Below are 24,792 nucleotides of genomic sequence, written 5' to 3' on the forward strand. Positions count from 1 at the left end.
CAGCACTGATATGCCAGGCTGATATTCAGCGACTACAGGTCGGCCTTCGAAACACCATCATCCTCAGATTCCCCACCAGGCTGGCCAGCTAACTGCTGCACTCAGAGCTTATTGGCAGGGAGCATACTGTGTGGTATGGAAACAGCCACTCTCGTAACCTGTAGGAATATTGTGCTTTCGGCTGAGCATACCCTGCCATATGCAATGATGGATTTATATGCAGCAGCCTGTGGAGGGATAAATAAATGAATGGAAGAAAAGTAACATCTCAAAACAGTCTGTTTGATATAGACTTCTTATAGTGTGATCAACCCAACATTGCACAATGTATACATCAATGTATACATATTCAACTGTTGTTGCTGTCGGTCTGAGGGGGAGACAGAGATTCTGGGCCTCCTGAAGGCCTAACTGACCTGGCAGTGATTGATACAAGGCATATTCCACATGCTTGTGCTGCTTCAGTATATCCTAAACGTGTTTTTCTACAGTGTAGAAAAACACGTTTTCTTCATTTATCATGTCTCAGTCATGCTGCATGTCAAAACCTTTCTTCCGGCCCAATATGCTATGCTGCTGAGCTGATGTGCATACTGTTACTGTAGACTTCTTTCTTCATGTTGTGTTGGATTGTCTTTTTAATGTTATCATTGTTATTGTAGGCAGCACACAGACAGACGATCCTTATATGCACCTGCTGCACACTACTTTGTAGACCTCACAAAATTGCATGTCGCTTCTTGTACTTCAGTACCTGATGTATGAGTTATCATTATGTCATTGTCATGTCAAACCTTCTTGACTTCCACCTCCAATCGGTCCACTGTCTCAGAACTCAGAAGATGACGCATGTGACCTCTCCTTCCATGGCTTCCAATTCCATCATCCTTGGTGGGGCGTGACTGACAGGTAGTTTCGTCCAATAGCAGCGGGTCTCCACAGTGCTTTGTCCAATGGGGTGAGGGTTCCGCCTCGCCCTCGTCGTCGTACGTAACCCCCCAGCGTCAACGTTGCTTCGGTTGTGTTCCGCTGAGTTTTCTGAAAGAATCTTTCAACTTCAACAACAAGGTAAACTTTCAAATCTATGTACTCGTATCATCATTCATCACACGTTTGATTATTTGTTGTGCTTCTATTCTATGTTCATTAATCATTATATGTTTATGACTGTTCGTGTTGTGTTTAATGGTCAGGGCGTGTCCTAAAAGGAAAATGATGCAGTGGTTTTTTGCTTACATTTTCCGTTTTACTGATTACAGATGCAGTACAGTAGCCTACTGAATGTCAAGTTACATTATTTATGTGACGGAATGTAACGCTTACGCTACACTAGCCATGACTCTCGTATTCATATTGTGAGTACTTTATATTTGAATTCCGAATGTTTATATATACGGAAACGTTGTAAATGTAGCGAGCGCTCTTTCCCAATGTTAAAAACAATAAAATAATACATGTATGCTTTGTAAAATGCTGGTCAGAAACATGCACCGTACATCATTATCAGACACAATGTTTCCTACTATAGTGTGCAAACTAGCAGACAGGGAAGCTATGGAGGGCCATAAATGATGACTTCCTCACAATCTAGCATTTGTGTCCATCCATCCATCAACCAACCATGTCCATCCATCCATTAACCGCTTATCCGTAGTCAGGTCGCTGGAGCAACAACTCCACCAGAGTGGTCCAGACTTCCCTCTCCAGAGCAACATTAGTGACTTCCTCCTGGGGGATCCCGAGACGTTCCAAGGCCAGTGAGTCGATGTGTTTCCTCCAACTGCGCCTTGGTCTGCCCCGGGGTCGAGAAGCCCCTGATTGCAGCCCGATCTGCGGGCTGCATTCAGGGGTACATGCCGGGGTCTCCTCCCAGTGGGACGTGCCTCGAGGACCTCCCTAGGGAGACGCCCGAGAGGCATCCTAACCAGATGCCCAAACCACCTAAGCTGGCTCCTTTCCAGGCGAAGAAACAGCAACTGAACTTCTCACCGTATCTCTAAGGGAGATGCCAGCCACCCGTTGAAGAAAATTAATTTCGGCCGCTTGTATTCGTGACCTTATTCTTTCGGTCATGACCTGACCCACACGAAGATTGCTCGGTAGACAGAGAGCTTTGCCTTCTGGCTCAACTCTCTTTTCGTCACAACAGTGCGGTACACTACCGCCCCTGCCGCTTGTGTCAATAGTGTCATATCATATACTGTATCGGTGATTCTTACAGTAGGTGGGTTTACTTTCAGGTGTCCTTGAAGGGGTTCCACAGTGTTAAGGCTGTAGCCTGTACAGGTACAACATATGACATGCCAAAACATTCATGAACACAAATCACAATTCACAACACACAGGCTCCCAGGTAAAGGATTGATAGATAGGAACCAAATGGTCCCTTATATCTGCATAACTACAAATAAGGGTCCATCATCCATGGAGTTCCATTTGTACACACAATTACGGGGTACTTAAAATGTAAACGTTTGGGAAACACTGATGTAGACGACTAGTGGTTTCCAAACAGTATACCCTCTGGATCTAGTTGAACATGTTTTTCAGAGACCAGCGTTATCCGGTCAGTGTAGCTGGTAAGTAAAGTGGTAATTTAAATCCCTGAGATTTACTGCTCTTAATCCTCTTGGAAGCATCAGCCGTTCCACCATGGCGCTCCAGGTAGGACTGTTGATTTCTTTATTTATTGAGCCAATAGTTTGATGACCGGGTGACGGGTCATCGGTCAATTGGATACTCAGTAGGAGACTCCCATGAATTCAATAGCGACTCGTGGCCAGACTATATCACTGTGTGGCAAGGCCAATTATTTTCTTTGCACTGGCATATTCGTACACTGTCTGGTCACGCGAGCCTATGATAAGTCTTTTTTGGGGGACTTTAATGCATTTGGCCGCAGACCCCACATTTGAAAAATATTTTGTGCCGGGAAGTCACAAAAAGATTTCAAAATTATACCAAATGTTTCACAATGATTGAGTCAAGATTTTTTGTGAGCTTGTAGATCGGCTATATTCGAACAGCCAGAGTATAAAATAGGGATAAAGTGGTTGATGCTTTACCTAATTCAGCTGTGGAGTAGAGCCCCTGAAAGGATCCCCACTTTAGAGGTAGTGGTTTAGCTCATGGAGCACATGGTTAACTGCCTGTCTGCCCCACCTCGTTGTTGGTCTCCCTGTACAGTACCATATACTTAGTTAGTGTTTCCCACTGGTGTTTCTAGACTGGGATGCACATGTTGCACATTTGAAAGTTAACTGCATCAGGCAGGCTCGACTCTATTGTTTTGCTGCTGTGTTCCCCCTAGAATACAGACGCTAGGGTTCATGTGGTTACAGGGCACAGGCTACAGTTGTGAGTCATCACATTATTGTGTAATGAATGAACTAACTCTGTCTGTTTCTCTCTCTCTCTCTGTGTGTAGATGACAGACTGTGTCAGTGAGGTAGAGTTGACCGTCTCCTGTTCCAATCTGTTGGATAAGGATGTTGGCTCCGATTCGGACCCTCTGTGTGTTCTGCTGCAGAGTGCTGGAGACAAATGGGAAGAGGTACAAGCTGTGTGTGTGTGTTTGTGCGCGAGTGCGCACACATTCCTTCACGGTGCACCTATTTTTGAGTGGTCCCTTACGGAGCTATGTGTGTGGGTGGCTGCCCTGGGTGCGTGCCTGGGTCTGAGCACGAAAATAGCATGGTTGTTTTTCATGGGTGTGCCAGTATATTACAGTACAGTAGAGGGTAGAGGGACCCCCACACGGTAACTATGTCATTTTTTAACCGTTTCGGACGCGGGGCGGCTCGCCGGAATCGGCCCGGCCCCCTAGATGCGTACCTGGGGGTCTGGATGTTCCGGGGACCCCCACATGGTAACTCTCATTTCCCTACCGTTTCGGACGTGGGGTGGCTCGCAGGAACCGGGCCGGCACCCTGGCCGTGGTTCTGTAACTTCCGGGGACCCCACACGGAGTTGCACCACTCACTTCACACAGGTGTGATTTTTAGGGATGGGCAATATAAACATTTTGACCGATATCAATATCCGATGTAATAATTGCTGTTGTGGCCGATAACCGATAATATTAGCCGATGTCTAGACTATTTGATCTCATTCTGTATTACAAAATATTAATAATAATAACTATTTTATGTTCATTCTGAAAAGGACATATAAACACTGAATTTGAAAAAGCAATGCCTCTTTATTCCAAAACTAGGGATGCACTGCTATTGAAATGTTGGCCCATATACTGCTTGAATGTAGTATTATTTAAATGTTCCAAGTTTCCAACGTGTTGATCCTTTTGAAAGCTTCCCCAGAAAACACTGATAAGATTCAGCCTTCATCATCATAGAAGGCTTTTTCAGGCTTTACTAAAAAAGATGATAAATAAAATATCGGCTAACAGTAATAGGTTGGTGATACCAACCTATCTTTCTTTATATAAATGGTCCTCACTGATGCTCATTATAAGATGCCACCATTTCTGTCTACTACTCACTCTCGTGTCAAAGGGGGCTGTCAGATGAGGGCTGTGGACTACTCGGAGTGAGCAGACCGGAATCGTGTCATATATCATGAGCATTAGTCCAGGACCAATTATATGGAAGATACGTTGACAATTGGTGTGAAGTGGTCCTTTTGAGGTGAAGTTCAATAGAATGTGAGAAGTAGAGAGACTGCCAGAGAGACCTCTATGTGAGGCTACATTTCCTGTCACTGATAAAGATAATGAATCCACCGACCACCGCCCTTGAATTCCTTCCTCATATAGAGAGCAGAGTGTTGTTCCACTAGCACCAGCGGTACATTAGAAGTGTGCTTGTTGTATAACACAAATGTAGTAGGCTGCTACAGCAGCTGCTTCTGGCTGCTAGCCCTACACATCAAATATGAAAAATAACTGGGTTACGACAAGGATATCAGATGTCAATGATAGACTCGCTAGTGGAAGATGGAGAGTGTCCTACTTGTGTTGTTTACAAAGTGTAACACATCCAAATATTTGACCTCAGCAGCTGCTCTTTTAATCATCAAGGTTTATCTGATACACTGTGTGTGTGTGTGTGTGTGTGTGTGTGTGTGTGTGTGTGTGTGTGTGTGTGTGTGTGTGTGTGTACTTACAAGCACAATATATCTACATACCGATACAATATATCTACTGTATATATCTACATTATATATACAGTACACACATATATATAGGCCTAGTATGCACAGATTCTGCCAATGCCTTCAATGAGAACGGAGCGTTTTGTTGCCTTTGCACAGCTTTCCGTTCCTTTCTGTTTGAAAAGCATTGGTAGCCTGGCTCCAGACAATAGACTCTGCCCACTCACTGAGTGGGCTGCCAGATACTCAGGCGCTAAACTAAAGCATTGGCAGAATCCACCGCGTAGGCAGAATCAGACTCTGGTGTGTCACTCTGTACACTGTACCCTAAGTGAACAAAAAGTGGAACGTGTTCCACTGTGCCAGTGTGTCAGGCCTGCTTGGTGACACGTCGTGTCCAGGCCTTGCTCAACATTTCTGATCGTAGTCACGATGGAAGCAGTTCAGATTAATTCTGGTGGTCTTGCCTTTGGTACTGCGGTAGACCTCCTTGTAGATTGTATATTTTCAAATTGTGTGTGTGTGTGTGTGTGTGTGAGTGTGAGTGAGAGATATCATACTAGTCGTTTGAACTTGTTTTTCGTAGACACATAATCTGGCAACACCGCTCTTTACATACGTAGGGTCTGTTTAAGATGAAGTGGTTAACCCATTCAGGACGGAAACCCCTTTTGGGGTTCTTGTTGCTATGTACAGTATATAGCAGCATAACATTTTTGTAATTTTCTTAATATTAGAAGTTTTTCTTCTAGGTTTTTCTCAGGATTTAGAATGCGTTTTTAGAATCGACCTCAGTCCTAAATGGGTGATGATTTGCCAGTTGTCCTGATTCAATGTTAGTGGATAATACCGTACGGCTGCATGATATAACTCTACATTAAATACTTAATTATTGTTTTAGATAAGTTAAGCTTTCGTCTCTAGATAGATAGATACATAGATAGATAAAAGCCTGTTTTCTTTACACTCTAGCACAGTGGTTCCCAAACTGTGGTGCGTGCACAGCTTGTGGTGCGCAAGCGCCTTCTAGGGGGTACTTGACATGGAAAGGCTAATGGTGGTTTTATTTTAAATATATTAACAAATTATGCCAATATATGGAAAGTATATGCAGAATATAGCCTATGCTGCATAATGCATATATGCCATATTCTGGTTCATGTGCATATATGTAGATAAATAGGAAATATGTCTCTATATACAGTAGCTTATGCAATTTATATTTCCATGTGGGGGGGGTGCATCAGCTATGTCGGGAGGTAACAGGGGGTGCATGGCCAAAAAGGTTTGGGAAATGGTGTCCTTGCCAAAACCAAAAGAACAGATCTACAAGTTAACAACTTGTTTCCTTGCAGGAAATTTGTACATTTTTAGATCTGGTGCGATAGGACCGACATAGACACAATGATGTGAGCACAATGTGGCAAATAGATTAGCAGCCAGATAATGAGTTTCATACAATAGGTGACACCTATTGTATGAAACACCTACATATCACATACATGTGATATATAATACATTAGTGTTTATTTTGACAGCACAGTTTTATGTATTTTTTGTAATAGTCTTTTGAATATAATTCCATTTAGGTTTTTTTTATCATATTTTAGAGTTTTAGTCGACTAAATCTACAGTTGATTTTGTTGACAAAAATGTATTTTGCCGGGCCGTGGTGGTGTTGCAATACCTTATTTATAATCTTCTGTGTGCCGAAAATAGCAGATCTACAAATGAATTGTGTCTTAGTTGTACTGGATCTCTTGTCCACTCCCTGACATTTTCTCTGGTTTTTATTTGTTGACAAAATTGTCAGTATATCTAGGTATAGTTTTAGTTATTAGGGGGTTGGGGGGGGATTTAACTCAAACATACAGTACATCTACCTCACACTCTCTCTCTCTCTCTCTCTCTCTCTCTCTGTCTGTCTGTCTGTCTGTCTGTCTGTCTGTCTGTCTGTCTGTCTGTCTGTCTGTCTGTCTGTCTGTCTGTCTGTCTGTCTAGCTGGGGCGTACAGAGAGAATAAAGAACAGTAACTCTCCAGACTTCAGCAACAGGCTGACCGTTCAGTATGCCTTTGAAACGGTCCAGAAACTCAAACTGGCCATCTACGACATCGACAACAAGTCAACTGACCTCTCTGATGACGACTTCCTGGGAGGGGTGGAGCTAACCCTGGGACAGGTAACCAATCAAACCAAACGATGACGTAGTGGAAGTGGGAACTGTATTCATTTAACTTGTCACTGTCAGGTGAAAACCTTTACCTTTCTGATCAAAAATAAAAAATGGGCCCCCCTTTAATTTAGTTCAATTAATCTACAATGGGTTTTTAATATAATATTGATGTAAAAAATAATCTCTCTGTCCGTCTCTCAGATAGTTTCCAGTAAAACACTCACCAGACCTCTTCAGCTGAAGAAGGACAAACCTGCTGGCAAGGGAACAATCACGGTACTGTGTGTGTGTGTGTGTGTGTGTGTGTGTGTGTGTGTGTGTGTGTGTGTGTGTGTGTGTGTGTGTGTGTGTGTGTGTGTGCGTGTGAGCACTTTTTCATCCCTGTATTAAAAGATGTTCACAGTTTTTCCTACCCTTATATCAACATAAATAAAAATGAAGATATATATATATATATATATATATATATATATATATATATATATATATATATATATATATATACATATATACATATAATCTTTTGAATTTTGAAAACTAGAAAGTTCAAGAGTTCCTGTCAAAATGATTTAGCTCCTCCTCTCAAGGAATGTATACATAAAAAGAGAGACAGTGGGTATGACACGAGGTCTGCATCCAGGGGTGACTGTGAGGTTCATGGCAGAAAGTCTACCTTCAGTCAAAATGTACTGTCCATAAAAGTTTGTCAATACTGTAATGAGCTCCCTCTCACACTGAGGGAAATCCACACTTTCACAGATTTTATTTTATTTTTAAATGTTTTTTTTGTGGCTTTCACCTTTATTTTATGGAGGGACAGATAGTAGGCTGGCAGGAAATGGAGTCGAACCCGCAGCACACTGCCAGACTGGATTATCAGCCTGGCAGTGCCTGGTGCCTGGACCACTGAGCCATGGCCCAGGCCTCACAGCAATTGAAACAATGGTTAAAAAAGAACCAGTCTTGTGATCATGTATGACGCTTAATACAAAATAGAGTAGTAAACCTACCCTAATAATAGTTTTATCTTTTCTTATTTTGTATTCTTACTAGTCTTATTACGTTTGAAATGTACTAGGTATGCTATGTCCTGTATGTCAGTCCTGTTTGTATTGTTTGATGTCTGGGGACTGCAGATGGAAATTAGCATGTTTTGCTAAATCTGGTATATTTACACTGCATTTGTAATGTAATGTTCATCAATATACACTGTACCGACTAAATAAATAAAGAAAGTAGGAATATTAAGATAGGCAATTATATTTTAACATATAATTAAAATGTAATTTTTGAATTTCCTTTTCTCTCAGCAGCTAGCTAGATAATTTTGGGTAGTACAAATTCGACTGTTGGACTTACTGTATGTGCATGACTGCAAAGGAAAAATGGAAGTGTGTGTTTGTGTAGGGACATGGGACATATGCTTTTTTTCTTTACATTTTCAGTGCTGTTAAGCAGAAGTATTTAAAAACTCTTAGTCAAACTGTCCGTCTGGAATCTGGATAGACTACAGACCAAGTGACGACACTGTCAGGGATTCTGGTCTACTGTCAGCTGTCACCAAGACACTTCAGCTGTGTAAAAAAAACAGCCTTATTAAATGAGTGATTCCTATCATTTCCTAACCTCTCTGCTTGCTTTAGGTCTGATAACTCATCTCCTCACAGTCTAACATGTTCATGGTCTCACATATTCCTTAGTCAAGTGCGACACCAGCTGGTTACATTTGGTATTACAGGCATAGTGAAAATGTTTACACTATGTTTTGTGTGTGTGTAGATTACAGCAGAGGAGGTGAAAGATAAGAGAGCGATTGTTTTGGAGATGGAGGCCAAAGGACTCGATAAGAAGGTAAACACTATCCTCCCCTCCTCTCCTCTCCTCTCCTCTTCATCAAGCATGTTAGCTAATTTGTGTGTGTGTGTGTGTGTGTGTGTGCGTGTGTGCGTGTGTGTGTGCGTGCATGTCTGTAGGATATGTTTGGGAAGTCGGATCCGTTCCTGGAGTTTTTCAAGCAAGGAGACGGAGGAAAGTGGACTCTGGTCTACAGGACAGAGGTAACTCACTCAACATACTGTAGAATGTTGGGAAGCTCAATAACAAAGACAAACTATTTCCTCCACTGACCCTTGCTGCATCAGGCACTGCTTCCATTCCTTTCATTGGTTACTATGAGACAGAAAGTGTTTATTTTTCTGACCAAAAATATGATATAAAATGTCGGTCGACTAACCTTTTTAATTGACAAAAAAGAAGAAGATGATGATGACAAAAACTATGACTAAATATATTGACATTTGTGTCGACAAATAAAAACTAGGCGAGAGTGCCGTCCTGAAACTGGGAGGTCGGGTTCGATCCCTGGCCGGGTCAGATCAAAGACTGTAAAAATGGTACCCGATGCCTCCCTGCTTGGCACTCAGCATCAATGTTTAGATTGGGGGGTTAGATCAACTACAAATGATTCCCAAGCATGGTTCTGGCTCACCGCTCCAAGAGATGGGCCAAATGTGGAGAACAAATCTCTCATACAGCAATGCATGTGACAAATAGTAGGACTTTAACCTTTTAACTCCGTGAATCGATGTAAAACAAGTTAAACAACGTGAGAACTACTGTTGTAGAGGTGTAGGTTAATATTGGTGATATGATTAGTCATTGTTTAATACAATTAGATCAGACTTTTCTCTCTCTCACTGTCAATGGTAGAGACAGTGCCTGTATCTCACTTTCAAAACAAACATGAAAGAGACAAACATTGGCAGGGAATAATTATTTCTTGAACATTTGAAAGTAAGGCTGAATGGGGACGACAGGACGCACAGTGTGAGCAGCACTCAAGACTTGCGTGATATTGGGACCGTACAGTGTTATTACATAAATCGTGAGCTTTGGCTTTCCTTGGTGAACAATGTACTCATACAGTAGAGGTAGAAGTATATCCTTAAATTTCTAAAATTGTTCAGTGTATGATTATGATGATGGTGTTGTAGGTGGTGAAGAACAACTTGTCTCCATCATGGAAGAAGTTCACTGTTCCTCTGCAGACCTTCTGTAGCTCTGACCTGGACACACCTATTAAGGTACACACACACACACACACACACACACACACACACACACACACACACACACAGGAGTGTTTACGTACGTACGTATGTACGTACGTACACACACAGTCGCCATGACTGATTTCAGTTGTGTTTAATGTGATGAAAGTGTAGAATGGGTCAAACTAGCAATACATGTTCTATTGCTTAACTTGTACATTGATGTTCAGAAGCATCGTCTCGTTTGTTTATTTGTTTGTGTGTTTGTTTGTGTGTGCGCGTATGTGCACACTTCAGGTAGTGTGTTATGATAAAGATGAAGACACCAGTTCAGATGAGATAGGACAGTTCAGCTGTACAACCAACCAGCTTCTCCAGAATAACAACAAAGTGGTATGTCTCCTCTCTGCTCTCCTCTGCTCTCCTCTGCTCTCCTCTCTAGGTTCAGTGTTCAGATTATGACAACGATGGTTCTCATGATCTGATCGGCTCTTTTTCTACTAACGTCTCTGGGCTGCAGAAAGCTGCACATGGCTCTCCGGTGAGGTCACTTCCTGCCTTCTTCTTCCTGCTTCCTGTTCCTAGCTTCTGATTATTATATGTATGCGATTCCCAAGCCATGTTGTCTTCAAGACCCCGCCCCAATCGCTGTGATTGGCTGATTGAGGTTATGTCCTATTCTATAGGCTATACGTTACTCAAGTACTGTACTTAAGCACAATTTTGAGGTTCTTCTTTACTCGTGTACACTTACCTATTTTATACTTTGTCTATTCAAAAATAGCCTATCTACAAGCATCGCACATATTGTCTCTTACTTAAAGGACGACTTATTTTCAATCATCTTCATATAATTCACTAATGCTCATGATATATTATGGTACCATCATTTTTGTCTGTGTCTCAGAGGAGGCCTGTGGACAGTTGACAAACCCACCTACCAGCGACATCATCGTTAGGCAGGTTTTATTTTGTATTGCTAGAACAATGGCTTCCATTATAGCATGCTAACTTTCCAGGAATTAGCTTGGATTCCCCATGCTATGCCACATAAAATTACTCACTGTGTAACACGTGAAAGGTATTCCGTATTTGATTTGAATACAAAAATATTGCTATCAAAATATCAATAATATAGTACTAAAATTATTCAACAGCTTAGCTGATCTTCATGTTGTAGATGTGAACCAAAACAACCACTCTCCAAAACAACTGACTTGGGAATCACAAGGACAAGTTAATGTCACGTCAACTCTAGCCAGTCGACACTCGACACTGTCTGGTACATGCAGTAACATGTTCTCTGCTTCTGGTACATGCAGTAACATGTTCTCTGCTTCTGGTACATGCAGTAACATGTTCTCTGCTTCTGGTACATGCAGTAACATGTTCTCTGCTGCTCCACACTGTCTGGTACATGCAGTAACATGTTCTCTGCTTCTGGTACATGCAGTAACATGTTCTCTGCTGCTCCACACTGTCTGGTACATGCAGTAACATGTTCTCTGCTGCTCCACACTGTCTGGTACATGCAGTAACATGTTCTCTGCTGCTCCACACTGTCTGGTACATGCAGTAACATGTTCTCTGCTGCTCCATACTGTCTGGTACATGCAGTAACATGTTCTCTGCTGCTCCACACTGTCTGGTACATGCAGTAACATGTTCTCTGCTGCTCCACACTGTCTGGTACATGCAGTAACATGTTCTCTGCTGCTCCACACTGTCTGGTACATGCAGTAACATGTTCTCTGCTGCTCCATACTGTCTGGTACATGCAGTAACATGTTCTCTGCTGCTCCACACTGTCTGGTACATGCAGTAACATGTTCTCTGCTGCTCCATACTGTCTGGTACATGCAGTAACATGTTCTCTGCTGCTGTCTCTCCAGGTGGAGTTTGAATGCATCAACACTGACAAACAGAAGAAGAAGAAGAGCTACAAGAACTCTGGGGTGGTCATCGCGAAGAGCTGCAAGGTAGGACTGCATTAGGACTACATTACCCAATGTTCCACAGTCTTAATGTGCATGTGATTAGTTTTTTGTTAAAATAAGTGCAGTACTGATAGCTCTATAATAATGGAGAGCAATCATTGCTATAGAGTGCTTGTTTAACGGAGGTCTCCGTTTCTCTATGGCTCTCTAGTAAACAGAAAATACATTTCCAGGTCAGGATACAGGACAAACAAGTGGAATTTGAAAGTGAAGAACCAGAAATGACCACACATTTTTTAACACTAAATTTGAAGCTAATAAATACGTTTCCTTCCTGATTCTATGAAATTTGTTTGGTGTGCGTGCGACGTGCATACAGCTGGCGACTCAGTACAGTTTCCTGGACTATGTGATGGGAGGCTGTCAGATCAACTTCACAGTACGTAGTTTGTTGTCATCGACTGAAAATACAATAAAAAATCTCTATTTATCTCAATCATCTAAGATATCTTGCATAAATATCAAGATATGCAATTTTGTCAATATCGTTCGTTCAGCCCTACCAGCAACTAATACATTGTGTGTGTGTGTGTGTGTGTGTGTGTGTGTGTGTGTGTGTGTGTGTGTGTGTGTGTGTGCGCGTGTGTGCGTAGGTGGGTATAGACTTCACAGGGTCTAATGGAGACCCTCGCTCTCCCGACTCGCTGCACTACATGAGTACTGATGGTCTGAACCAGTACCTGAAAGCCACCTGGTCTGTGGGCTTGGTCATCCAGGACTATGACACGTTAGTACTACATTTCTGTAGCCTGGAATCCACACCGCTACGTTCTGCATTTTCTTTTTCTTTTTTCCGCTCACTTAGCTTCTCAGTGTGGAAGACTCCTATTTACAAATGTGGGTGTGGGTGGGGTGTAAAACTCAAGTAACTTTACGTAATTGGTGATGTTTGTGAATGTGAGAAAGTGAGGGGCGTTCTTATCATTATACATCATCTCATTCTGGCCGATAACAATTTGCGTCCTCACTTTACTGTGCTGCTCACACTGTGCATCCTGTCGTCCCCATTCAGCCTCACTTTCCGTCTTTACTTTTCTCTCCTCACTTTTATCTTCAATATGTACTTTGCTCAGCCAATCAAATCATCGCTATGGGGTGATCAGCCAATCACAAGTTGCGTCCTCACTTTTCCGTCTTCAATGTTTACACAAACCCGGAAAGCTGGGCATTAGGACTGCAAAAATGGCACTTTTTCGCTGCTATCTACGTTTATAAACGTAGCTAGGTTACGCGTATGTTCGTAGACAACTGTATACTCCATATATGAAAGTAGCGACCGTCTATTTTCCTTTTAGCATTGCTCCCGTTAATATGGAGAGCCTCCGTCCCCACCAGCTATGGGATTTTAAAATCCAGCTCCATCGAGCCTCCATTATAACAGGATTTTCAAAGCGCTGTATCTCTAAGGTTGGAGGCTGTCCATGGTGAGCCACCGTGCACTCGACGATCGTAAATAATTTGTGAGTTTGTACCGCATCGCTGAGCACACGTAACTGGTTGTAATGATAGCTAAGGGGTCTGAGCTAATGCGAGTGACTGTGCTCATAAAAAAGCCCCCACCTTCCTGATTAACCCGGAAAGGAAACAATCACCGTAGAGTTAGTGGACGCGTGGCATTCCATCGGCACAGACAAAGTAGAGATGAGTTGACAAGAATTAATGTCCTCTCTCTCTCTCTCTCTCTCTCAATCCCCCCCCCCCCCCCCCCCCCCCCAGTGATAAGTTCTTCCCAGCTTTTGGATTCGGAGCCAAGCTGCCTCCAGACTTCAAGGTCAGCCAATCACAAAACAGCTCTGTTAAATTCTGCCAATCACAAATCAGCTCTATTTATCTGAACCAATCTGTCTTGTGTGTTTTATGCTTTCTTCAGGCTGCCCATCATGAGTTCGCTCTCAACTTCAACCCCAGCAACCCAAACTGTGCAGGTACATGCGCGCGCGCACACACACACACACACACACACACACACACACACACACACACACACAGTAAACATCAATCCTAGTATCTGTCTAAACCAGGGATTCTCAATGTTGTTTTGGCTCAGGTCACCCCTGTAAATAACCTCATCCACGGCACCTCTGAATTACATTGTTTATAGCACTTTACAGCACCTTTTGTCATATTAATGGTACATAAATATGTAAATCTTTCCCCAAAAGGTACAGTATGTCACAAGGAAATCTGGAGAGAATTATTTTTTCTTTTTCGGACAGAGTGAAAACAACTTTTACACATTTTACAACATAAAACTCCTTTAGAAGCCAGACAGAAATTACATGGACTGGTTATATCAGAGTGGTGATTTAGTCTCAAACCATTAGAAATACATATGAAGGACATGCACAATATGATATTAAATATTAAAAACCGTTTTAAAATGCATGTTGTCGTTCCTTTAACCCCAGCATTCCTATGTGGAGGGGAAGCCGGGGAACATTCACCCAACATAGCCCATCTGCTATTTTTGGTGAAGAGACTTGGTGTACTGTGTGCTGAAAAAGAACGCACCAAGTACAGTTTAACTCAGGTCCGTTTTACTTTAAGTATAGAGAGTCTTAAGAGGTTAAACTGAAGTGACATTCCAAATATGAAGTATTCTGAGGCACCCCTGGACCTGCGTCACAGCACCCACTTTGAGAAGCCCTGGTCTAAACAACATGCTATCTAAATAACATTATATCTGGTCTAAACAACATGCTATCTACAGTAAATAACATTCTATCTGGTCTAAACAACATGCTATCTAAATAACATTCTATCTGGTCTAAACAACATGCTATCTAAATAACATTCTATCTGGTCTAAACAACATGCTATCTAAATAACATTCTATCTGGTCTAAACAACATGCTATCTACAGTAAATAACATTCTATCTGGTCTAAACAACATGCTATCTAAATAACATTCTATCTGGTCTAAACAACATGCTATCTAAATAACATTCTATCTGGTCTAAACAACATGCTATCTAAATAACATTCTATCTGGTCTAAACAACATGCTATCTAAATAACATTATATCTGGTCTAAACAACATGCTATCTAAATAACATTCTATCTGGTCTAAACAACATGCTATCTACAGTAAATAACATTCTATCTGGTCTAAACAACATGCTATCTAAATAACATTCTATCTGGTCTAAACAACATGCTATCTAAATAACATTCCATCTGGTCTAAACAACATGCTATCTAAATAACATTCCATCTGGTCTAAACAACATGCTATCTAAATAACATTCTATCTGGTCTAAACAACATGCTATCTAAATAACATTCTATCTGGTCTAAACAACATGCTATCTAAATAACATTCTTAACATTTGTGGTCAAGCAAGCAACATATTGTCGCTGTCGGGCAGAAACCTCGTATCTCCATTTCTCCATATTTATTCATTGTAATTTTTTTGAGCGGTGCCAGCCGTGTGTGATCACAGGACAGGTGTAGAGTAGTTGAAAGAGAAATAGGCCAAAAGATGTTCACGGAAAACCAGATCAGATTATACATTATAGAGATTACATTTCGTGATTAGGGGGTTAGTTATGTGGTTAGTTATGTCTGATTTATACTTGTGTTATAAGTGTGTGTGTGTGTGTGTGTGTGTGTGTGTGTGTGTGTGTGTGTGTGTGTGTGTGTGTGTGTGTGTGTGTGTGTGTGTGTGTGTGTGTGTGTGTGTGTGTGTGTGTGCGTGTGCGTGTGCGTGGGGTGGTGTGTGACAGGTATCCAGGGCATAGTGGATGCATACCGTGCAGTTCTTCCTCAGATCAGGCTGTCTGGACCAACCAACTTCTCTCCCCTCATCAACCATGTGGCTGGAATAGCAGCTTCTGCTGCCCAGAGCAATACTGCCTCGGTACGCACGCTCTCTCTCTCTCTCATTTTTTCATGATAATTTTATATGAAAAACTTCCCACACATACACACTTTCTGATATGAATGATAAAGCCATCACACCCTTTTTGTGTCTATGTCTGTGTGTCTGTGTGCCTGTGCGTGCGTGCGTGCGTGCGAGCAGCAGTACTTCGTGCTGCTCATTCTAACGGACGGGGAGATCACAGACTTGGACCAGACCAGGGACGCGGTGGTAGGGGCGTCCCGCCTGCCTCTGTCCATTATCATCGTGGGCGTGGGCCCGGCCGACTTCAAAGCCATGGAGCTTCTGGACGGAGACGACGGCGTCCTCAAGTCCCAGAGCGGAGAGTCTGTCAGCAGGGATATCGTCCAGTTTGTCCCCTACCGAGACTTCATTAATGTAAGTCTGTCAGCAGGGATATCGTCCAGTTTGTCCCCTACCGAGACTTCATTAATGTAAGTCTGTCAGCAGGGACATTGTCCAGTTTGTCCCCTACCGAGACTTCATTAATGTAAGTCTGTCAGCAGAGACATCGTCCAGTTTGTCCCCTACCGAGACTTCATTAATGTAAGTCTGTCAGCAGGGACATCGTCCAGTTTGTCCCCTACCGAGACTTCATTAATGTAAGTCTGTCAGCAGGGACATCGTCCAGTTTGTCCCCTACTGAGACTTCATTAATGTAAGTCTGTCAGCAGGGACATCGTCCAGTTTGTCCCCTACCGAGACTCAGAGGCGTATCTGCAATAAGATGAGGACAGGCTATTGTGCCATTCAGCCTTTGTAATTGTATCCTACTCGTCTGGCAGGTATATCTCTTTGAAAACCTTTAGTGCTACGATTGTGCGCGGGGAGACGACAATTAACACATCTTGCCTGCCCAAAATGTAATTCCTGGAAACGCCACTGCCGAGACTTCATTAATGTAAGTCTGTCAGCAGGGACATCGTCCAGTTTGTCCCCTACCGAGACTTCATTAATGTACGTCTGTCAGCTGGGACAGTTTGTCCACATGTTTCACCCAGATTTCTTTGTTTTTGCTAAATATTTACTGTGTCGATTATCGTCCATGTATCATATCGTCAGTCATGTGCTGTGATGCATCCTATCACTGTATCGTTACACCCCTAGGTGTCCTTATGCTTGCGAGGGCCAACTGTTACACAAGTATGTTTTAGAATTTGAGAAATAGACATTTGAGGACAATTATGTGAGGCCATTTAGCCAAGCTCTTTGGTGTCTACAAAGATGTGTATATATATAATGTAACCTGTCTGTCTGTACTGTAATAGTGGTTATTTAATGTTATTATTATTTCTGCCTGCAGGCTCCCAAAGAGGCGTTGGCTCGGAGCGTGTTAGCCGAGGTGCCCAAGCAGGTGGTGTCCTATTTCAAGATGAGAGGCCTGGACCCGCCCACCAAGGCCTAAACCACGCTCCCAAACGCAAAGCAACATTCCCTCATCAACTGTCAACAATGTGCCACTATCACACTCCATATTATTCAATTCATACCACTGCTACTGCTAGCTGACAGCCAACCAGGATGTCAACTTTGCTTCCTGGTATTTCCCCAGCTAATCCCTGTCTTGAAGTATGTATGATGCATGCACACATATTAATCCTGAAGGTCTTTATGCAATGGGAGTGTTTTATTCTGTGTGATTGATTCACATTAATTTAATCCACCGTTTGTGTAATCTGTTATACATTTGCGAAGTTGTACCCAAGTTCCAAAAATGTAATTTATTTTTGAAAGCATCAATCTGAGGCTGAGGCGTCACCACATTAAGAGTTTGGTGTGAAATATTCACAGATGCATTTTTGGATTGTTTATTCCGTCACACTCTCACTGTGTAGAAACCTTATCCCTAAAGCTAACCTGTAAAATGTAGCTTGAGGTCCTTTCAGATGGGCAGCGATTAACGCGTCTAGTAATTCACTTTCAATGAGACCTGCATATTTTTTTTGTACGCACGGAGAAGTCGAGGGGCGACAAAGCAAGCGTATTTGCGTAAGCACGGCCCCATGAGTCACGCGCATGCTCATTTTGTGCACATGCCTAACTAGACCTGGATTGTGTTGAGCTGGGCTTTTTTACGCTTGCGTTGTCGCGCCCCTCATGAGCAGACCTGTCGTTGATCCAGACCCTCATGAACAGACCTGTCTTTGATCCAGACCCTCATGAGCAGACCTGTCGTTGATCCAGACCCTCATGAGCAGACCTGTCTTTGATCCAGACCCTCATGAACAGACCTGTCGTTGATCCAGACCCTCATGAGCAGACCTGTCGTTGATCCAGAGCCTCATGAGCAGACCTGTCGTTGATCCAGGCGACAATGTCTGCGTTAATCGATGTCCGTCTGAAAGTTCCTTTTGCCTTGAGAGTGACACTTTCCCTCAAGAGCACCTGCATGTTGTCCCACAAGGACAGTTGTGACAGGTCTTGCTATCCTTATATATATGTTCTTTTTATATAGTACCACACACACACACACACACACACACTGTTAACCACTTAAATCCGTTCTTGAGTTGAGTTGCAACTGTGCGTGGACCACTTTGTTCCATCTACACCAGATCTCTTTGCGTGGACCACTTTGTTCCATCTACACCAGATCTCTTTGCGTGGACCACTTTGTTCCATCTACACCAGATCTCTTTGCGTGGACCACTTTGTTCCATCTACACCAGATCTCTTTGCGTTGACCACTTTGTTCCATCTACACCAGATCTCTTTGCGTGGACCACTTTGTTCCATCTACACCAGATCTCTTTGCGTAGACCACTTTGTTCCATCTACACCAGATCTCAACTGTGCGTGGACCACTTTGTTCCATCTACACCAGATCTCTTTGTTCCATCTACACCAGATCTCTTTGCATAGACCACTTTGTTCCATCTACACCAGATCTCTGTGCGTGGACCACTTTGTTCCATCTACACCAGATCTCTTTGCGTGGACCACTTTGTTCCATCTACACCAGATCTCTTTGTTCCATCTACACCTGATCTCTTTGTTCCATCTACACCAGATCTCTTTGTTCCATCTACACCAGATCTCTTTGTTCCATCTACACCAGATCTCTTTGCCAGAAATGGCCAATCAGCGATTTGGGTTCATGTACAACTGGTTACTTTTGTCAGCCTAAAATAATGTTTTGTTTTAGTGACATTTTAGTCAGTTTGCATGTTTACGCATGCACACACACGCACACGCACACACACACACACACACACACACACACACACACACACACACACACACACACACACACAGTGACCAATGTTATACGTTTCACGTTCAATCAGTTGAGTGCTTATTGATTTCTTTAATGTGTCTTTGATACAGTATGTCAGTATGTAACATGTTTACTCGCTCCTTTCCATTCTGTGTACCTCAATACTAACATAGTAGCTCTATGCAAAACTAATTCTATGCAGAACCTATCTAAAGCTTTATATTCTAAGTACAGTAGTTGACCAATACCTTGCACTTGAACCTTTGCACTGTCATCTCTAATCTCTCTCTCTATATATAGATATATCTATATCTATGCTTGAAATGCTGGAAACAATTGATGCTGGAAAGCTCAAAGGGATTTTTATATAAATGAAAAAGTCAAAGTGCCATTACATTACCATGACCTGACTGCAATGTAATCAGATCATATTAAAATATGAAAATACATCTTGGACTTTTTATTATTATAATATTTTTGACAAACATGAAAGACATACATGTCAACAAACCGCAACATACATCGTACATACATATATACACTTATACTAGGGAGACAAAAAAGACTGATATACAATAAAGCTCAAGGTATATTTACAGAGAAAAGAGGATTCCTGTGTTTGTGTGCGTGCGTGCGTGCATGCACATGTAAGTAAAACTAGTTGAGCAACTCTTATTTGCCTTCATGAACACCTGACAGGAGACACTGTAGCACTTAACAAGCCTCCGCTCTGTATGTTTGCATCCACACATCTTTTAGCCCACTAGATAAACACACACTGACTCACACACACACACACACTGAGGTAGGTTTCTTCAACTGCTCCTGTTTGACTCCACCCAAAAGAGTAAGAGAGACCAATCACACCTTTTACGTACATGCACACATACATACACACATGCACAGACACACACACCTTCACACAGTCCATCTGAAAGCGGTTCAGTATTGAACAGCAGAACTGGGGAAGCAGAGTTCTCTGAAGACACACTGATGAAGCCTGGATGGCTGAAACATGTCTGTCACCTTCCTCACCTTGAGACATTATGCAACAACAATAATTTAATTTAATTATAGATATGTGCGACCCTTCACATTATAATTTATTAAGCTGTTTATTTGGATAACACACCAGATTGGTCAAAGCGCGGTTGTGTTCTGATGACGCTCTAGACATCATGTAACACAGACAGACAGACATCATGTCTATCAGCGTCAATCTGAAGAGAATATCCAATCTCCCTGGACGCTATGACCGCAAGGTAGAGCTGACTCTCAGAGGTGAGTAACACACACACATACACGCATACACACTGGGCAGCAGTGGTTCAGGAGGTAGAGCAGCCCCTTTGGGAATGAGAAGTTTCCCGGTTCGATCCCCAGCTTAGTGTGGAAGTGTCCTCAAGCGAGACAACGAACCCCTAACTGCTCCTGATGAGCAGGTTGGTGCCTTGCATTGGTTTGAGCCGTGTGTGTGTGTGTGTGTGTGTGTTAAATGTAATGCACATTGTCACATTGTCACCATTTACCATCTTACACATAACATGCATGGCATGCACACACAGTCATGAACCCATAGCGTCGCTATACTTATATGTCAGGTGAACATTCAGCAAAGGTTACTTGTGAGTGTGACCTTGTGGATCTGCTATTTTTGAATAGCTGAAGTATAAAATGAGAGGAAGCAGCACTACTGCTATTTATTCATAGATTTCATAGATTTCATAGATAGAAGTTTGCTTGACATCCCTCATCAATGTGTACATTGTGTTTTTGCTTGTTTACAAATTATCTTCTATTGTTCTGTTTAATATTCATTTGTATTTTCAGACGTTTTTCCACTTAAATCATACTTTTTAAACTTGACCTTCGGCTTTGTACTTGGTCGCCGAAAATAGCCGATCTACAAGCTCACAACGGCATCCCTAAGAACAGACGCATGACATCATTAATTTCAAAGACTGTCAGGAAAGCATGAAGCCATTGATAAAAGGAATTGATACGCTCAGAGCCATATGATGTTGATTCACTGAGTTAACTATTTTGATTCTCTATAGATTTACTGTAGATAATGAATTCAGACTGCATTAGTCATTGGTCAGCAGCATCTAACAGTACCGGTATGTTGCAACACACAAACCAGATAGGCTACGCTGTGTCTACGTAGAGAGAGTACATTGTCAGTAACTTTGTAGACTAGAGTGTTTGTTGAGCAACTCCCAGCTACTGCTACATTTAATTGTAGAGCCGTGGTTATTACCTCCCTACCACCAAACTTTACTTTAATGTGCTTTAGTCGTCAATGATTCATTGATTGATTCCTTTATTGACAAAAAGACGCATACAGACATATTTGCACACATTTGTCAAAAGGATAATACAAAAAAGCTTGGGAGCTTAGCTTATGTCCATGTTGGTCCCATGTATTCAACATGTCAACTACGACATACTAGCTGCCTCACGCTACAGAAACAGGCTCCTGTCCTATGGGCCTCATGACTTGGCAAGGCTTATTTACTTAGAATCACGTGTCAAAATTTGCTCTTTATTAGGTCGACGTTTCGGTCGCTTAGACCTTCATCAGGACAGAGGTGTGCATCAGCCTTTTGCAACAAAAAAAATATATTTATTTAAAGGGGAATTTCAATTTAAAACACTTCTGGGGTCCTTTTTACATCTGCTCTGGCTTTCATGTGCATCTGGCCCAGACAGTTAGGACAATATAAGTCACCAGAACCAGGTAAATGTGTTTTCAATGATTCTATGGTTTAAAAGCAGTTTGAAGTTCAATGGTTTATAGCTGACAACTGAACAAACCAGTGATGTTCAGTAACATAATACTTTTTTGATGTAAATACAAATTTCATATTTGTAAATTCATAAAACAGGCATGTGAAATGTTGTGAAGATGAACTGCAGTATATAACAACTGTCTGTCTGTCTGCCTGCTGCCTGTCCACCTGTCTGTCTGCCTGCCCCTGTCTGTCTGCCTGTCCACCTGTCTGTCTGCCTGCCTGCCCCTGTCTGTCTGCCTGTCCACCTGCCTGCCCCTGTCTGTCTGCCTGTCGGTCTGCAGGGTTCACTCATAAAACCAGGATCCTCCAGTGTGAGAACGTGGCTGTATTTAACGAGGTGAGCAGCATGTCTACAGGCCTAAATGCATTGTGTTGCTGTGATGTGATTGACTGATAACATAAGACATTTGAATCAAGTGTTTAATAAAGTGGCCAGTGAGTGTATATAACTAGTATAGTGACTTTTTTTCTTATTTTTTTAAACAAAAAATCTGAAGGGGATCTGATAATAAAATCAAAGAAATTGCTATGCATGCTGTCTGTACACTACCTGGAAATTGCTATAAATATAAAGTATCTCTTTATTGAGTCAACATTCCGGTCGTTAGACAGACTTGTCCTACTCGGCTATTCCTATGCACCTCACCAACCTTTGAGGTGTGCATCTGCCTTTTTCTAAAAGTTAAACAAAAATTCAAAACTATAGTATTATTAATCTTGTACAATGCAGTATTATGTATATCTGTATAGTGACTGATCCTAGATCAGTGCATTAGGTAGCTGCTGTCAATAAGGAAGTATTTGTTCTGTTCAGATTGAAGCTGTTTTAATGGAACTGATAACATCCAGAAACCACCACTCCTTACACACACACGCGCACACACACACACACACACACACACACACACACACACACACACACACACACACACACACACACACACACACACACACACACACAGTTTTGTAAGTAGGTAAAAGTTTGCACCTCAGCTGTTGAAACTATTTCAGCAGTGATTCCCAATGGAACATTCGTTACCAAGTGGGATTGTAGATCGGCTGTTTGTCAGTAATAAAACCTTTACAATGACATACTGGACATGAGGCAGACTTGCAGTTGAGAAACAAAGTTTAATGTCTTCCAGGCCTGGACAACACAAGTGAAATAACTGAAGAAAAGAAAGAACTCAACATAACTTAAACAGAGAGGTACTGGTGTCAACCTCTCCCCATGGCAGCCCAGTCTCTACAGAACCATTTCCCCTTTATATAGACTCCTGACTCCACCCCTGGCTAAGCAGTCAGCAAATCACTAAGCATTTAGAAACACCCAAGATGCTCCCCATAAAGCAATCAATCAGAGCTCTGTTCAGGCAATCAAGGCAGCATCTGCATAGATAAACACAAGTATATTAGATTCACCGCAGAATATGCACCTTCTGTGGGACTGAGAATCATGGCCTGTTACAAATACAATACAATGAATGTGTATTGTTGAACAGTTTACATTACTCTGACAGAGGCTGCTCTGTCACAACATTAAGGGCTAATATGTCCACATAATATAAAGAATGACAGAGCACTTTGGATAACAGGAAATCCTTTACGTCAAACAATATCAATGAAAAGTAGTAAAAAGCACTTCTTACAAAGCCTCTTAACTCCATTGGACCCTCAAACTGTTTACTTAAGCATGCAGCTAACTCCACCACCTCTCCCCCATGGCAAGTTTTGACAATATATAATAAACTCACAATAACAACTTTGATGAGGCAGTATTGCTTATTGGTTTTCTTAATTGAAAGAAAATTTAAATAATATATTTTCTTCTTCCTGAAAATGGATTTAGGTTTTCTTCCCGACAGCAGTTATATTGTATTTCGACTCTGATATCTGATATCATGACTCTGATTTTGTCATGATTTGTGTGTGTGTGTGTGTGTGTGTGTGTGTGTGTGCGCGTGTGCGTGTGCATGTGCTTGTGTGCGTGCACAGTACTTCCGCTGGCCTCATTATGGTAAACTCATCAGCAATGAAGTCCTGACTGTCAGTGTCTACAACTGTAGCAAAGTGTTCTCCAACAGGTAACACACACACACACACACACACACACACACACAGTCACACACTATACTTACTATACTTTTTTACCTTAATTCGCGTTGTGAGCTTGCAGAACAGCTATTTTCTTTGCGTGATGCACGCGTACAACTATGTGTAATCGGGCGTGTGTGTGTGTGTGTGTGTGTGTGTGTGTGTGTGTGTGTGTGTGTGTGTGTGTGTGTGTGTGTGTGTGTGTGTTAGACTTCTGGGTAAGTTAGTGGTGAGTCTCCAACACGTTGTAACATCTGGGAGGCTGTTGCTACGGGAACCACTATCCGATGCCAACTACAGCCTGACTGACGTGAGTACACACACACACACACACACACACACACACACACACACACACACACACACACACATAAATTATAAGCCCAGCTCCACCAAGATCATTTTCTTCAAAACACATTAGATTTTTGAAAACGTACGCAAATTGGTACATACTACTCATCATCATGGT

General features: G+C 42.1%; 2 protein-coding genes across 3 annotated transcripts in view; both read left to right on the forward strand.

Moving 5' to 3' along the window:
• The first annotated feature begins 994 nt into the window (after positions 1-994).
• Positions 995-19,883, forward strand: cpne1 (copine I). 2 transcript variants are annotated; one of them, XM_080787562.1, is made up of 16 exons: positions 995-1,068; positions 3,428-3,553; positions 7,114-7,293; positions 7,489-7,563; positions 9,067-9,138; positions 9,261-9,344; positions 10,281-10,370; positions 10,635-10,730; positions 12,230-12,316; positions 12,654-12,713; positions 12,928-13,061; positions 14,051-14,105; positions 14,205-14,259; positions 16,063-16,196; positions 16,359-16,595; positions 17,521-19,883. In XM_080787562.1, the coding sequence occupies exons 2-16, from the start codon at positions 3,428-3,430 to the stop codon at positions 17,620-17,622; spliced, it is 1,587 nt and encodes a 528-aa protein (XP_080643688.1). In that variant the 5' UTR covers positions 995-1,068; the 3' UTR covers positions 17,623-19,883. The 2 variants fall into 2 exon arrangements, with proteins under 2 accessions (XP_080643688.1, XP_080643687.1); XM_080787561.1 differs by lacking the exon at positions 10,635-10,730 and adding an exon at positions 10,780-10,878.
• A 753-nt stretch (positions 19,884-20,636) lies between these two features.
• The window catches only part of fer1l4 (fer-1 like family member 4), a gene marked incomplete at its 5' end in the record, with an annotated part of 47,348 nt that continues 43,192 nt past the window's right edge, over positions 20,637-24,792 (forward strand). Inside the window, 4 exons of the mRNA XM_080787506.1 lie at positions 20,637-20,715; positions 22,511-22,566; positions 24,225-24,313; positions 24,534-24,633. Of these exons, the coding sequence (XP_080643632.1) occupies positions 20,637-20,715; positions 22,511-22,566; positions 24,225-24,313; positions 24,534-24,633 (324 nt within the window). The remainder of the gene's footprint in view (positions 20,716-22,510; positions 22,567-24,224; positions 24,314-24,533; positions 24,634-24,792) is intronic.

Source organism: Protomyctophum bolini (genome assembly GCF_963924005.1).
Source record: "Protomyctophum bolini genome assembly, chromosome: 2".
Taxonomy (NCBI): Eukaryota; Metazoa; Chordata; class Actinopteri; order Myctophiformes; family Myctophidae; genus Protomyctophum; species Protomyctophum bolini.

What these genes read in the sequence shown, in the direction of transcription:
- cpne1 (XM_080787561.1), top strand. Translation starts at nt 3,428, where the DNA reads ATGACAGACTGTGTCAGTGAGGTAGAGTTGACCGTCTCCTGTTCCAAT. An exon ending in CTGGCAAGGGAACAATCACG is followed by an intron (nt 7,564 to 9,066) that starts GTACTGTGTGTG and finishes GTGTGTGTGTAG; the next exon opens with ATTACAGCAGAGGAGGTGAA. An exon ending in ACCTGGACACACCTATTAAG is followed by an intron (nt 10,371 to 10,779) that starts GTACACACACAC and finishes TCTCCTCTCTAG; the next exon opens with GTTCAGTGTTCAGATTATGA.